Below are 15,536 nucleotides of genomic sequence, written 5' to 3'. Positions count from 1 at the left end.
CAGTCTGCTACCATAGCAACTGCCGAGGAGCGCTGTGCAGCGCCGCCTGCTTTTGCAGTAGATGTCACCCTTGGCAACGGCCAATCCGAAGTTGATATCTCTCTGTACAACCGTAGCAAAGGTATTGCGCACTGAAGGCGGGCGCTCTCGCTCAGCGGGAGCCAGCCGTTGGTCCTTGGGGCCGTCGCTCAACCGCGGACTCTTCGCTGATTGGTTCGCGGCGTCTATTTCCAATATTATAAACATGTCCTCTGCTTTCCTGCCCCTGCGAGCACGGCTTGTTGGAGGCGACCATACTATGGTGTAAGGAAGCGAGGGGGCCCGTGCAATTCATTATTAGTTTGAATCAGACAATATAAAACTCCGACCTTTTGTTTATTTTATTGGAATTGGTTATAATGTAACGGCATCTCAATACACGGGCGCGCTTTTAAATGAGGCACGCGTAAAGTGGAGACTTAAACGCTGTTGATTTGATGTTCTGGTCTCATCATTATCATCACCAGCAGTATCATTAGTAGCTAACTGGCATTTTGTTTTCGGGGGCTTCGGCGAGAAGTGACAAGAATCTAAGACCCCTCCTCTGCAGGGCGGAGCGTGCATTTTGATGTCGATTTTGTATCTTTTTTTCTTCTCTGACACGTCCGCACTGAGTGAATGGCATTGGCACATTGTCAATCGCTCACTACCGCTGCCATCAAACAACATAAAGCACACACAGCCCGCGCGCTCGACTCATAAATTTCCGCCAGCAGATATTTTTGCGCATCGCTTTATGGCGCGTGATTAATTTTTTCGCCAGTTTTTCTATTTTCACTACTGAAAGTGAGAAACTTTTTTTTATACGTTTTTATATATTTTTTTCCCCTACAATCTTTATAGCTCTGGTCGCCGGTGCTGATGGTTTAATTTATTTCACTCGGCTTATTTTATTTTCTTATATTTTATTTTTGGAAAATCCTTTCAAAGGCAATATTTTTGCCTGTTGTTCACACTCAACGTGCGTATTTTTAATTACATAATCATTAATTTTGATTAATTGTTACTTTCCATCAGAGGCATGGGATGTTTTGCTTGCAACTCTTTGTAATACTACGGATTTGTCCAAGTTTTCCAGAAGTGCACAAGGCGAAATTATCCTAAGAAGACCGCAAATAAGAATTCCAGACATCTGCAAAGGACCCAGCTCTTCAAAGAAAAAGACAAATTGGCATGAAGATTCGGACAGGATTGAACGGGCAACCACTGTCACCTGAACGCTGAAGTTTACTGAAATAATAGGCACGAAATAGCATCGATAATTTTTCTCCGATGGACATTCGTACAGGAGGATCAAAGACGATTTAAATCTTTTCCATAAAGTGATTCCTGGGACATCAATTCCACTATATTTCATCCAGCGATTTATTGTATTTGCTGCGTTGCTTCACGGTTAATATTTTGTGCACGATAGCGACCCGTTAACCACCGCACATGAAATAATCAAGTTGTTTTTGCATGTGCATTATCCGACTTTAATTTCACCCATCTCAGTGACTGAGCACGAGCGCATTGATTGTGTTGCGGGGGACTATGGACGAGCAAGCCCGGATCATGCAGGCTCTCGGCGGTGTCAGCCTGGCCGGTCACTCGGTACAGGGAGGCATGGCTCTGCCGCCTCCACATGGACACGACGGAACCGATGGGGATGGAAGAAAACAAGACATCGGTGACATTCTGCATCAGATCATGACCATCACCGACCAAAGCCTGGACGAGGCGCAAGCAAAGTTGGTGCATTTTTACGTTTATATTGTTTTGTTCAGAAAGTCTTTATATTCATGCTTTCTCATTTTATTAGTAAAACAGCTTATAGTGCTTCCATTCACACGTTACAGCAGCTAACTTTAATTTACAGTACTGTCCACTCATTGAAACTCTCGTCCCAACTCTAATTTTTCCACAAATGTTAATATAGTAATACATTGAGAGTCTCGTTTGCATCTGAACTCCAGGTGGCCGTATCACAGGTTAATATGACAATGTCTCAAGTTATAACATTTAGACAGAATATCATAGTTACTTTTCACTAAACTTGTAGCTGATAATAAAAAATAGTCTCTGAGAATGATGCACAGGTAAAGTAGCCTACTCAACACATGTGGGCATCTCATTAAAAGTTTCTACATCACACGTTCCTACTTCTAAACGTAAGAAGGCCTTGATACTTTTACAGCCCTTAGCAACTATGAAACTTTTTTTTGTTTACAGTGAATAGAAATATTGGGTACTAATTTTACGTAGCTTTGTTTTGAACTTCTATGATGTGTGTAAATCCAGCTTTGCCTATATGCGTTTATCACCTTTAAACTAATGCACTTTAAGGTTAAATTTAAGCTGGAGACTTGATGTCTTATAAAGTTTTAATGCGACAGAATTATGAGTTTTAAGTGACTATATATCAATCTCGTCTCTTGCTCCCAAATGGCACAGGAAACATGGGCTCAACTGTCACAGAATGAAGCCAGCCCTCTTCAGTGTCCTCTGCGAGATCAAAGAGAAAACAGGTAAGATAATGCATACCCGAACAAATGGGCAAAAATACGCACCGACATCTCAAGAAGAAAAAAGCAACAATACAGTGCCACTAATCCGTCAGACACCGCCATCTTTACTGGTGTTTCTTTCTTTCTTTCTTTTTTTTATTTTATTTTTTTTTTTTTGGTCGTCAGCGGAGTCCAGTTGTACCAAGCCAAATCCAGCATCCACATTTCTGTTTCTCACTTCTGAGAATGTATAGTAATAACTGGATTTCTAAGAATAAGACTGTGAAATATGCAACGATGAGCTCCCCCCCACCCTCTGGGTTGCATCGTGAGGCTGAACTGAGTGCCTTCTTCTGGGGGCATGTATGAGAGAGGCACCCCGGCAGTTCCCTTGTTTACAGCGCGCTATTATCACACCATCCATTTAATCTTTCAAGACCCACACTTGGTGAATTGTTAGGCATTTATGCATCTTCGGGATTCTCTGCATTTGTCACTGAGGATATGTTTTGTGCGGGATTGGTGTTGTATATCAGGCTTGTTTTGTTTAATTGTACTACTGCGAGCCCAGTGCGCGTCTACGCGTGTTCGTGGTTCGGAGCGGTCCAATTCCTGCGCTCTTCTGCCTAATTATGCGACCAATTTACTGGATAATTATTGGCAGTATCAGCGGTCCTGCAGTTAATTATTGCCCCCATTTTATTATGAAAGACGCCAGCGCTGTGAAGGTGACATCGTTCTCCGACACGTGCAGAGACGCTTGGCTTTATAGTGTCGTGGTTTTTTTTTGTTGTTGTGTGAAAACGAATTTGTTATTTATGATCAGGAATGATCGATGTGTCATTTATTATTACTTTTATGCGAGCCTAACATGTAAAAAAAAATGTTTATATCATATGCTACACATGGGCAAATATTTAAATCCTAATAAATTTATAATAATTTATGCAATTTATACTCAATACTATGTGTGTTTAAAGCTTAATCTGGATTTCTTTATCAGTAATTAAATGCAAAGTGGTTAAAAAGTGTAATGAACTGTAAGTTGTCACATTTGCACCACTTAAAAAAAGAAAGCTGTAATTAAACTTGATTTAATTGTTAGTTATTATTATTTTATTTTACTGACCACTGACGGAAACCCAAGCGTTAATATTTGTTTGTAAATTTCAATATTTAAATAATGCAAAACGTTGATCCTGGATGGCAAGCTTACTTTAATTTATCACTAACACCATCTAGGGACCTTTTATAAATGAATTTTTGTGGCATAAACAGGAACGCACGTTATTGTGCAAAATGTTTACTTTCCTGTGACTCGTGTGTGACATCACTTTATTGTAATTAGTAGTGTGTTATAGAAATGGAGAAAACAATATTTTTGAGTGCATAGGAATATCTATAACAAACAGAAATATCCTATTTCCACTTTTTCTGACACTCAAGCACCTCTGAAATAGTCTGTCGCGCGCACTGTAAATGAAGTCCAATGACAGATACAGCATCAATTCAGCACGTGCGTTACCAATGCTTACCGCCTGCCCCAATGACACGGAACATTAGCATATGTCACTGTCTCACAAAAGACAGTTTTTTTTCTTTGAGGGAAGAGAATCAGATCAGAACGTCCAGTGCTTAGTGGATGCAATTTAATGTGCAGTTTTTCCTTTATGCTGCGACGGTTAACAAACGCGCGTAATGTGCGCAAAGGCGCGCGCGTTCTGCAATCATGCAGGGCGCAGGTATAAAGAGAGAATGACCACATAACCAGATATGCAGAATCCAGAGAGACCCTAAGATAAGGGGCATTTACCAGGAATGTGCAGTATGTATTTCTGGATAATGCGGAAGGAGAATAGCAGAGCGATACCTGTAAGGTGAGCCCAAAATACAATGGCAAACGCACTGAATTAGACTAATAACTGAGCTTTTGTCTTTACTTTTTAATGTTTAGCATAAGAAAATGAAAGTTTATTTTATAGCATGTTGAAATAGGCCAAAGCATGTTTTGTGCTATTTTTAAAAATAAGCTTTATCATATGTATGATTAATGTATGACTTTATTAATAGGTTAACAAGTTACACATTTAATTTTTGAAAAGGAAGGAGATGGTCATTTCCCATACTAGAGCTTAAATCTAGTTTTTGTACAAAGATGAATACAGTAATGTAATGGCATTCCGATATCAATTCATGTGTTTATCATATCTCTGTGTGGTTGTATAGGCAGAATAATGCTTTGCCAGATTTGTGGCCTTTGTGTGGCTTATAAGCAGAAGTGACTGGAGGAAGATCATAAAACTTAATGAACTTCTCGGCCGTTGGAGGTCTCAACTGCGGGAGGGCAAGGCCCTGATCCACTGCCCGGTCTGCTTGAGTTGTTCTTTATGCCTGTTCAGTAATGGAGAGAATGAGAAAAAAAAGATAAATAAATTAATTACTAAATGTTGTAGCTGTATCGTGACAGCTTTAAGTGGCTACTGTTGTGTCTCAAGAAAAGATGAATAGTTGCAAGACAATTTTTTATTATTTTTTTTTTTTTTACATTATGTGATCTGGTGTGGGGTGTTTTTTTAAAATAATACTTATATATTACATTTAATATTTACTTAAATCACTGATGTGTCTCAATATATATATATATATTATAATATTAATATTTACTTAAATCACAGTACTCATATATTTTTATATATTTTTTTATTTTGTGTGTTTTTTTGTTTTAGTGTATGTATAGGTGTACTCATGCAATACTTTTCTTTCCAAAGTCTATTCTTGTGTTTTAACAATTATCCATTATTTGCTTACAAATACAGTTAAATGTAAGCGCATGGCTAGCATTATTTATGAGAAAATTTTCCATTTAATGTTACATTGTATAAGATTATTTTTAACCTACCTCCAGCTGTTGACTGTGCTTCCATGTGCACCTATCATGTTACGTTTAATACAGCTATGTCCCTTATTACATTATAGCTCTAATTAAATATGCATAAAGAGTAGAGTCCCTAAGTATGCTAATTTTTTAAATGAGCTTGTTTACTAGCTCAGTTGCTGTAATCTTGCTTAATCCCTTTGACGCTGCCTGTTTGAATGGTTTCTTTTTTTCCTCCGTCTTAACGCATCCGGACTAATTTCCTAACAAGCTTCATTCTGCTAATTTGTTTATTAACTCACAAGTGAACACAAGCATGATATTTTCCTGTTCCGTACATGTATGTTTGCATTTTATTGTTTCCCGCTATGTGAAATAATATCACAAAAGCAGATATTTTTTAAAATTGTTAAATGATTTTTAAAAATAGACTAGTGCAGCAGTACTGGTGCTTAAATTTACCTGCTATAGTGTGCAGGTTTTGAGTGATGAGGGAAGCTGTCGCTTTCTTCTTCTTTTTTTTTTCCTCCACAGGCCCGTTGAAGGACATTGTCTTATCAGAGTGATAAGAGAGACTTCCACTGATAAGCATGCTACTACTGCTACTCCTTGTTGTTGTTTATTCTTTTCTCTTTTTTTCAGCCGAACACATCTTCTAAAGGCTTTTTTCTCCTTTAACGCACCACACACATACCTAGTAAACACCTAGTGTCAGAGCAGTATTTTGCGTATCGTACTCAACAGATGTGTAAAAGAAATGAGGAGTTGAGGGGTTGTTATCAGGGTTTGGTGCAGTTGCAGTGAAAGAACAAATGCGACAATGAAAAACTACAATGTGATCAAGTTCCTGAAAGTTATCGGACAATGCGTGCACATTTAGCACAGTCTCTGCAACTTGTTGCACACATTCGGACAATTTACGATTGCTGTGGGGATTTCTTGTGTTTGTCTTTAACCCGATAATGTTTTATTACAGATTAAAGAAAGTAACAAAACTTCAAAGTTGCATCACAACTCAAATTTAGTAGTTATTATTATTATTTTTTTTTTGCAATTAGTAGTCTTCATCATTTAGCTTAGTGTGTGAGATATTGATATTGTATGGTTTGTGCCATGCAGTCACTGCTAAATGTATCTTCCTTTATACAATAAGAGAAAATGCTAACAACTGCCAGTGCTGATGTATGAATAAGTTCCAATTGGAGAGATTTCTTGGCCTTGTATTTGTGAATCGTAGCAGAGAACAGAGCTTTGAAAAGATGAAACATTCATTGTTGCTTTTGGATCTGATGCAAAGGGGGCTTAAAGGCGAAAAAGGGTAAATCAAACCTGAAGTGTTTTTACTGTAACTATGTAAACAGTGAGAAGGAAAAGCTGTGTATGTACATCTGTTTGTAGAGCGAGCAAACAGAGATGATGTGTGTGACTGTTCAGGATGCATGAGTGTGTTAAGAGTGTGTACCTTTGCCTCGACTATGAGAATGTCAAGGATGTGCGCATTTACACCCCAAAACTGCCTGATCTTAACTTTTTATCTCTCATTGCGAAGGTTGTGAATGACAACCGTCGTGTTGATGAGTACAGAAACATGCCGAGTTAATTGTCAGATTAACCGCAGATTACCGCAAATTCAAAGTCTTGTCGGGCTGATAGGTTTGAGTTGTTTTTGGGATCCCCGGGGCACTGCGGAGAATCGGCATGAAAAAAATTTCTTTCTTTCTCTTTTTCAAAGAGTGGCTGGGCTAGATGATGTGAGGGAGAGAGGGTGGGTGGATGAGGAGAGGAGAGAGATACATACATGGCGGATAAATGGATAGAAGCTTTTTGCAATGCAAAGCTGTCTGTAGTGTTGGGGAGCTTTCTTGGCACTCCACTAACTGCTACTGGAGGCCCTGAGTAGATTTCCCCATTGCTAATGCCCTAGAAGTATTAATTCACTTTGATATGCTAATTAGAGGGCATTATGCAAGAAATGAGATTAAGTGGCAGCGTGAAGTCATTTGCCTGTCAGTAAATTGAGTGTTTTTAGCAGGAGGGGTTTGTTTTTTTTTCTTCCCTTCGACTTTCTCTCGCTTTTGCATTTAAATGAATCAAATGAAGGGAATGTGGCAGAATGCTTGAAAATCATTTTTTTGTTAGCAGATGCTGTTTTTTTTATTTTTTATTTTTTGCTTTCTCAGTCTCTCCCGCTCTCTTTCTTTTTTTTTCAAGTATCTGTTTTTCCGAGGAAGTTTGTGGTCTTTGTGAGGTGGCTATTTTTTCTGCATAATCATTTAAAATACATGTATTATACGATGTCATTCGCTTCCGCTCCTGCTAACATTTGATTAGTTGGTGTAATTAACAAATCAGATTATTTTAGTTTAATTTCTGTGGAGCCTGTAATGTGTCTGATCCTTGCTACGGTACAGCGATGGAGAAATCCCAGCAGGAAGGGTGAAAGAAGTCTTAACGTGTGGAGAATAAACTTGTCTGGTTTGTTTCGAAAGCGAATACAGAAGTGCAGCGGCGAATTGAGGAAGACCTCTGCTGGGCTGACTGTGTGCTAATCAGACGGCGCGCGCGTGTGTGTGCGCGCGGGTTGTTTGCTTTCTCTCCGCCGGTAGAGAGCAGGGCTGGCGGCAGCAGTGGCAGATGCAGCGGGAGCAGCGAGGAATAACAAAGGTGAAAGATTACCTCCATATGGCATTTCTGACCAGGAAAGAGAGAAAGATGGGAGGGGGGGTTAGGTGTGCTCCGAAGCAACACTCCTTTCTGAAGTGAGGTTTAATCAATACAGAGAGATTACAGAAAACTATTACAGGGCCAAAATCATAGGCTCCTCTTTCTCTCTCGGTTTCTCTCCTCTTCCCTTGTTTGCTGCCTCGGCGGCGGCTGCCTGCCTATTGACTTGTTGTTTTTCTGACCTTTGACTCATCAAGTTCAGAAACGGGAGGTCTGGAGGAGAGACTGCAGGAAGCCGGCAGTGTGGCCCCCGCTGTGCTGTTCTCCTCACACACACACACACACACACATGTGTGTGCACACATACACATACATACGCTATTTTTCAGCTGCGTGTTGTTATTTGTGCATCCACGGCGAGACCCTTCTATGTGCACTCTGAACCGGCTGAATTAATTTGTAGGCACCGTCGTAATTAACCACATGCGAGGCCGGCTAAAAGCATTACCTTGAAAAAATGGAATGCAAGGATTTCAAGAGTAAGCGTTTCTTAAACCCTCGGGGACCATTCATTTTGAGGCGCCCCGACAAAGCGGTAATGAGCCAACTAAATCTACCCTGAAGTTAATTTGACATCTGCTGGGTTATTGTTGTTATTACTTGAATTGTTATTGTTCTATATTTTTTGCTATTTATTTTCTATTTTTAAATAATAGGGTGGTAAAATAATGTGAAAGTGATATTTTCAGTATCAATTGATTGGATTATCATGAATGTGATGGCTCATTTTAATACTCCGTAATTACAGATTATTAATTAATGAGAGAACATACTCATTAATTGTTTGCTAATTACGAAATAACAAAGGAGCACTTAACCATGAAACTATGAAAAATTGAATCCGGCTCGTGAATCATATTTGTGTAGGTGGGAAGCCGTGCGTCTCAGTCTCTTTATGACATCATCATGAACCCAGTCGTTACGGTCCAAAGTAAATATTAGTTAGCATCACCCTCCTTTCTCGCCTTTAGTTACAATAGCGCAAGCTTTTTTTATGTTTTTGTTTTTTGTCAAATGCCTGAGTAAATGTATGCAGCCTGCAATAGAAAGCCATTCAGCAGTGGAGACAATTGACTTTGGGCTGCTTTTTGTTCCCGTCTGCCCCAGCGATGCGTCTGCAGTGACAAGATAGTGTAAGGCAGAATGGCTTCTGCTCAGCAGGGCGCCTGGACTCCTGAATGCCGTGGCCTCTCTCTCTCTCTTTATCTCTCTGTCCTTCTCTCTCTTTCTCTGTTTCTTTCCATTACATGACTTGGTGTTTGAAATCGAGGAAGAGTGACTGCTATCTTCCTTACAGTGCCGTAAAACCCTTTGCTTTCTGCTGGTGGAAGGTGGGTATGGAAAAAAAGAGCAGATGAAGGAATTAACAAAAGAAAGAGCGAGGGTACGGATGGATGTCAGGCTTCCGAGAGGTAAAAAGAATGCAAAAAAAAAAAGGAGGGGAGGAGATATTTTGTAGTAGGATTTTTTGTGGTTGTTGGATTTTTTTTTTTTTTTGGAGGTGATTTCCACTCTGTGCCTTGTCAGACATATTTTTACATATATGAGGCTAATCTACTTCTTGTTGAATATGGCAAAGGCTTTGCGGCACAAATAACGCGCCTATGCACAAATGCATTACATTCACATCAGTATGATTTCTCACTTTACTTATCCACCATAGCTTCAAATCTTTAACTGAGATTTTGTGAAAAAGAAAAACATCAATAGTTGATTTTTTTGTTTATGCTTCCTGTAACACATTAGCTATGCAAATAAGCCTTTTATGGTGTAAAATTTTGGCAGGTTTGTTACGAAATGTCTCGATTGTACATTTAGCAATGGCAGAGGTGCTGAAAATGCTGTTGGAATGGCTCAGACTTGTGTTTTTTGACAGAGACAGTTGAGCGAATGAAAATAGAACATATTGCAGGTCAGATTCAAACCTGATTTTCCCACATGAACACCAAGGTTCGGTGTGTCTAGATTTACAGCCAACATTTAGACTTTTTCAGTGATTGTGTATCTCAGTCTCCTTTGGGTTCAATAAAAGGTATAGTGTCTTGATAGAAAGTGGGACTTTAATAAGCCACTGCAGTGTTTCTCTATATGTGGTCTGTGCATTAGGAGAGAGAATATACACCTCCCTGGAATATATACGGCTTTTAGAGACATTGTCTTGTATTTGCTTGTCTTATTCATAAATTGCCCCTTGATTCCTCAACACACACACACACACACACATACACACACACATTTGTCCAACTCCTTCTCCTTCTACTCAGTCTAAGATGAGCTTATGTTTCATTTAATTATCTCTGATTACAGATTGCTCCTGTAACCTGTCTATGAGGAAGTGCACATGAAATAGTTGATCTTTTTAAACTCCTGGCCAATCATAGCAAGATTTCCATAACCACTTTTACCTCAGTTTTATTTTGTGTGTTTATATATATATATATATATATATATATATATATATATATAAATATATATATATATATATATATATATATATATATAACAATAATTCTTTATGCTATATGTTTTTTTTTCTCCTTAATTCTTGACCTACACTTTATCCAGTGTCACATACATGCTCTTTATATACATGCACACACGTATTCCTCAGCTGCTGGGACTGGCGCAAACCTCTGATGAATCTCACATCACCTTTGAATTGTCAGCTATCCTTTGCCGTTTAACTAAATTGTGCTCTGTATTGAAACATTAAATTTTCATTTAAAAAAAGTAAATGTTCCCACCCGGCGCTGCTGTTTTAATATTTTTCATCACCCCCTCGCCCTGTCATCTGTATATGAAATAAGTGCAATTTGTGATGCGTTGTCATCAATAATTTTGTCACCAGGGCGTAAAAGCTGTGAAACACCCATCCACCCACAGCAGTGTTTGTGTCGCATACGGAGCAAACTGTGATGCGATGAGCAATGCTAACGTTGGCCAAACGTTCTGGATATGATATTTGTGTAACTCAATTCATAGAGCGCTGTCTAACACGGGTCCCATTTGTTATTGACACAAGGTTCATGGGCTGTTATGTACAGTTTTATATAGATATTTTCAATATTGCAAGCAGTGGTACTGCATCCGGTAATGGAAATAAAACCTTTTTTTTTTCTTGAATTATTCTCAGTGTTGTGTTACATTGATTTATGTTCAACACAGCACTAAAATAAAGCCAGGGCTTTCAACCAGGAACCCCCTGGGGGCTCATGAAGGTACTGTAGGGAGTCCTTAGACTTACATAGAATATTTTTACATATACTGTATCTCAAAATGTATTTCTTGAAATGTATGCAAACTCTTTTATCATCTGATTTACATTTATGTTCTATGTTGGACAACACATTGGCACAATGAATCAAGGGCATGGACAAAGCAGTAAATGTCATTTTTTTTCCAAGCATTTTTATTGATTGGCAGAGAGTCTAGTTGTGTGGTCCCCATGTCAAAAAAGGCTGACTGTCCTTTAAAATTAAGGAAGTATTATCGGGAGCCCTAGGTCACTTTTAGGTTTCAGGAACGACCTGGAGAACGTAAACTACAGTTATGCAGTACTTGCAATTATTCCTCCTTCACTACTTCTCGTACTCTGGCATGATTATTAATTTTGCAGGTGATTACACAATCCGAGTGCATTACTCAGTTCTGTCTCAAAATCTTTATAGTGTCCCACTGAGGTAATGTCCAAGTGCTTGCCGAGGCTTTCTTGGGTCACCACTCCGGTTGCAGCACCCCGGCTCCACACGGCTATCCAGACGAACCTGCATCACTGTCTGAATGCTTATTAGCACAAAAAGGGTCAGGTGGGAGGGGAGGGGAGGAGACTGGTCCTCTCATTGTAATGACATCGCTATTTATAGATCTCCATTTCATTAGCCTCCTCTGTTTCAGTGGTGAGATTTCCTCAAGAGGCAGAAGATGCAAGTCCATATACTTCCTCATGCACTGTCCTCATGTGTGTAATATGTAGTGTTTGTCGATGCACACATATTTTTCTAGGGCAGAACTACTGCATAGCCATGTATATATATATATATATATATTTTTTTTTTATATATATATTTGGATTAATTTTTGTAGTAGTAATATGGTTGAATTTAATCAGTGGAGTTATGTTAATATTTATTTATTTATTTACATTTGTAATTTTATTTTAATTCAATTTGATGATAGTTTTTTTTAGAGAAAGTTTAAATTCAGTTTATAATTGCATGGATATTTTGATTTAATATTATGGGCACAGCACATTTTTCGAGCTAAGGCCAGTTCACCTGATGTGTGTGCAGAATCCAAACGTTTCCTTTAATGGTAAATTAGACTCAAGTATAAGCCTGTGTTTTATTTTTTAGCCTAAAGCAGCATTTCAGGGTCTTATTCTCCCCACAGCACTGCTCTATCTTCCCCTCTTCCTATTTGCATTCCTCAAATGAAGTCCCTGTGCCATTGTTCCTTCAGCATTTCATACGTTACAATGATATATTGAAAGCAGAAATGGGAAAAAGACTGCAATGCAATGAAATTTTAATCAGCGTCTTCTGCTGCTTTAACAAGGCAAATAATTCTTATTGGCTGCTGTGTTAAGATTTCTAATATTTAATTCATAACAAAGCTGGCGTTATTCTGCCGCGGCCTTGACAAGCCTCACTTCGTCTGCATGGAACAGCGGCAAAAAAACCTATAAGCAGACGTAAACGTCCGAAAGCTAGTGGGCAGAGTCCTCAAGAGTGGTTTCTAAAAAATCGACTACTAGGCATTCCTAGGATTTAATCGCTGGAGGGGTTATGTATCGATTGATTTGCACTTATTTATTTAACATCAAGAAACCGCCCTAATGCCATCGCTCACTTTGACTGTGGCGTTTTCGGTTAATGCTCACACATTTAATGCCCCCTTTTTTCCTGGTTAAACATACACTCCCATGAATAAATGGCCCTCACATAGTTGACAGGAAGTTTTAAAGCTAACCCGCTACTATAACTGAAAAGTTAAATGCTAATGTTTGTGTTTTTGTGACCATGGGGACATTTACACTCTTGGGTGAGGAAACAAGAAAAAAGGTATGCAGGCTATGCAGTGTATCTCACAGAAAGTAAACTGTTTAACTCCTGACTGAACGAGTGAGATTTACGCTACGTGTTGCTAACGGTGCTGGAGGGAATGCTGCTTTACCCAACTCTTCTGTTTTTCAGTTAAACAACCCAAAAGCCACAAATAAATGTAACATCGATAACACTTTAAGGTGTCCTTGTTGCACTTATTGTTACATGTACTTACTATTATAATAACAATTAATTACATCATAGCAACCCTAAATCAAACCCTAACCCTAACCCTAACCCTAACCCTAACCCTAACTATATAGTAAGTACATGTAGTTAATTAATACTCAGTACTTAAATGTATAATTACACTGTAACAAGGACACCTTAAAATAAAGTGTAACCGTAACATCTTCTCTTTTTTAAGAGTACATAGTGAGCTGCCTACATAGGCAACTTTTCAAGTCATCATAAGTGCTGTTTTAAATGTAGTCAATAATTCTGCATAATACCTCATTTTAGTTAAATCCAAAGGCAGCATCACATTTGTATCTTTATGTAGATGGCAGTTCCAGAAAGTTTTGCGGTGAGCTTAGGCAATAAATAAATTAATTAATTAAATAAAAATAAATTCCAGTATATTTTATATAAATAACTTAATACATACATACATACATAGATGCATGGGAACTGTAAGTGAAATATATGCAGTGCATATATTCTAATTTCTTTCATGGCTGCATTTGCTTGATCAAAATTACAGTTAAACAATATTGTTAAATATTGTTACAATTTAAAATAATGATAAATAATATTTCAAAATGTAATTTATTCCTGTGATGGCAAAGCTCAATTTTCATGAACAATTACTGCAGTCTTCAGTGTCACATGATCCTTCAGAAACTATTAGGCTGATTTGTCTTATTATCAGTATTAAAGTCAGTTATGTTGCATAATGTTTTTGTGGACCCCCCCCAGGATTCTGTAGTGAACAGAAAGTTAAAAAGAACAGCATTTATTTAAAATAGAAACCTTTTATTACATTTTAAATGTCTTTACTGTCACTTTTAATCAGTTTAATGTGTCCTTGCTGAATACGTTTTTTTTAACAATAGTGTAAATAGATCAATGTGATTTAAACATAATTGTTTTATCCAACATTTTTATGTTTTATGTATTTTTTATTAGCGTAACACACCATTAGTTAAGCAACCTGCCAACTTCAAACTTGAGATCAATTGCCAGTTGAGCGAACGCTATTTATGTTCCACACAGATTTTCCGTCTACCTAGAGCGTTCCAAATCAGTCACTTATGATGTTCCATGATAGTCAGAAGGCAGCTGCCTGTGTATGCAGAAGGCAGCAAGGCAGCTCTCTAGGTTTTGGAACAGAGCTTGTCTCTTCACCCTAAGCCCTTGAAGTTCATTTTTGTAAGCTGAAGCAACGGAAAGATGGCGCAGGGCCAGCCGGAGCTAGGTGCTGTCTCATGTTTCAGTGAGAGGGGCAGATCCTGTTCTGGGCTCATGGTGAAATGGCTTAATTGGTGTCAGAGCCCCTGGGATAGTCTCTCTCTTTCTTTCTTTCTTTCTCTCTGGTTATCTCTCTCTCTTTCCCTTTCTCTCGGTGTGCTCTGAAAAGTGACTCCACATCCTCTCTCCTCTCCTCTCCTCTCCTCTCCTCTCCTCTCCTCTCCTCTCCTCTCCTCTCCTCTCCTCTCCTCTCCTCTCCTCTCCTCTCCTCTCCTCTCCTCTCCTCTCCTCTTCTCGGTCAGTGTGTGCTGCTTGAATGAGGAGTGAGCAGCACCATAACAATGCTTGCTGATGTTTGGGATGACAGAAATGAATACGCAGTCAGTTCCTGGGAAAGTGGTGATTAATGGCAGTGAGTAGGGGAACACTGTCCTTTCCTTCTGCTACAATTTGATGGGGATTGAAAAGCAGCAGAAGAAAAGGAGCAGGTTTTTATTCTCTCACAACGTGGAGGTCATCCTCGAGTACATTATTTCTTTTTCCTGCTGCCTTTTATTCCATTTTCTTTCCTGTTCTCACTTTTCCATCCTCTGTGTTGTGTGTTATTGTCAGTTGGAGGTCCTCATGGAGGTTCTTGCTGTGATATTGTCCCAGTGAGGTGCTGACGGTAGAGGCTGATTGGTATGGGATATTCAATGGCTATATACTGCCCCAGAAGTTTGGGGTCTCAGATTTTTTTAATGTTTTTTTAAAAGAAGTTTGCAAGTCTGCAAAAATACAGTGAAAATACAGTAGTAATATTGAGAAATATTTTTGCAAATTAAATTATCTATTTAATAACTATGTCTATATGAATATTTTTTAAAATGTCATTTATTCCTGTGATAGCAAAGCTGAATT

The 15,536-nt window shown here is 38.6% G+C and overlaps 1 protein-coding gene across 9 annotated transcripts in view; it reads left to right on the top strand.

Moving 5' to 3' along the window:
* The first annotated feature begins 264 nt into the window (after positions 1 to 264).
* Positions 265 to 15,536, top strand: part of pbx3b (pre-B-cell leukemia homeobox 3b) — an 87,869-nt gene continuing 72,597 nt past the window's right edge. For 2 of the 9 annotated variants that reach the window (XM_042729978.1, XM_042729976.1), the window contains exons 1-2: positions 266 to 1,769; positions 2,473 to 2,546. In XM_042729978.1, the coding sequence (XP_042585912.1) occupies positions 1,573 to 1,769; positions 2,473 to 2,546 (271 nt within the window). In that variant the 5' untranslated portion in view covers positions 266 to 1,572. Of the gene's footprint in view, positions 1,770 to 2,466; positions 2,547 to 15,536 lie in introns of all 9 variants that reach the window. The other 7 variants (XM_042729984.1, XM_042729980.1, XM_042729975.1 and 4 more) reach the window with 6 other exon arrangements.

The sequence above is a fragment of the Cyprinus carpio genome, chromosome B8, assembly GCF_018340385.1.
Source record: "Cyprinus carpio isolate SPL01 chromosome B8, ASM1834038v1, whole genome shotgun sequence".
In the NCBI taxonomy this organism is placed as follows: domain Eukaryota; kingdom Metazoa; phylum Chordata; class Actinopteri; order Cypriniformes; family Cyprinidae; genus Cyprinus; species Cyprinus carpio.
Note: the sequence above shows the minus strand (reverse complement) of the source record. Positions and strands in the feature narration are given on the sequence as shown.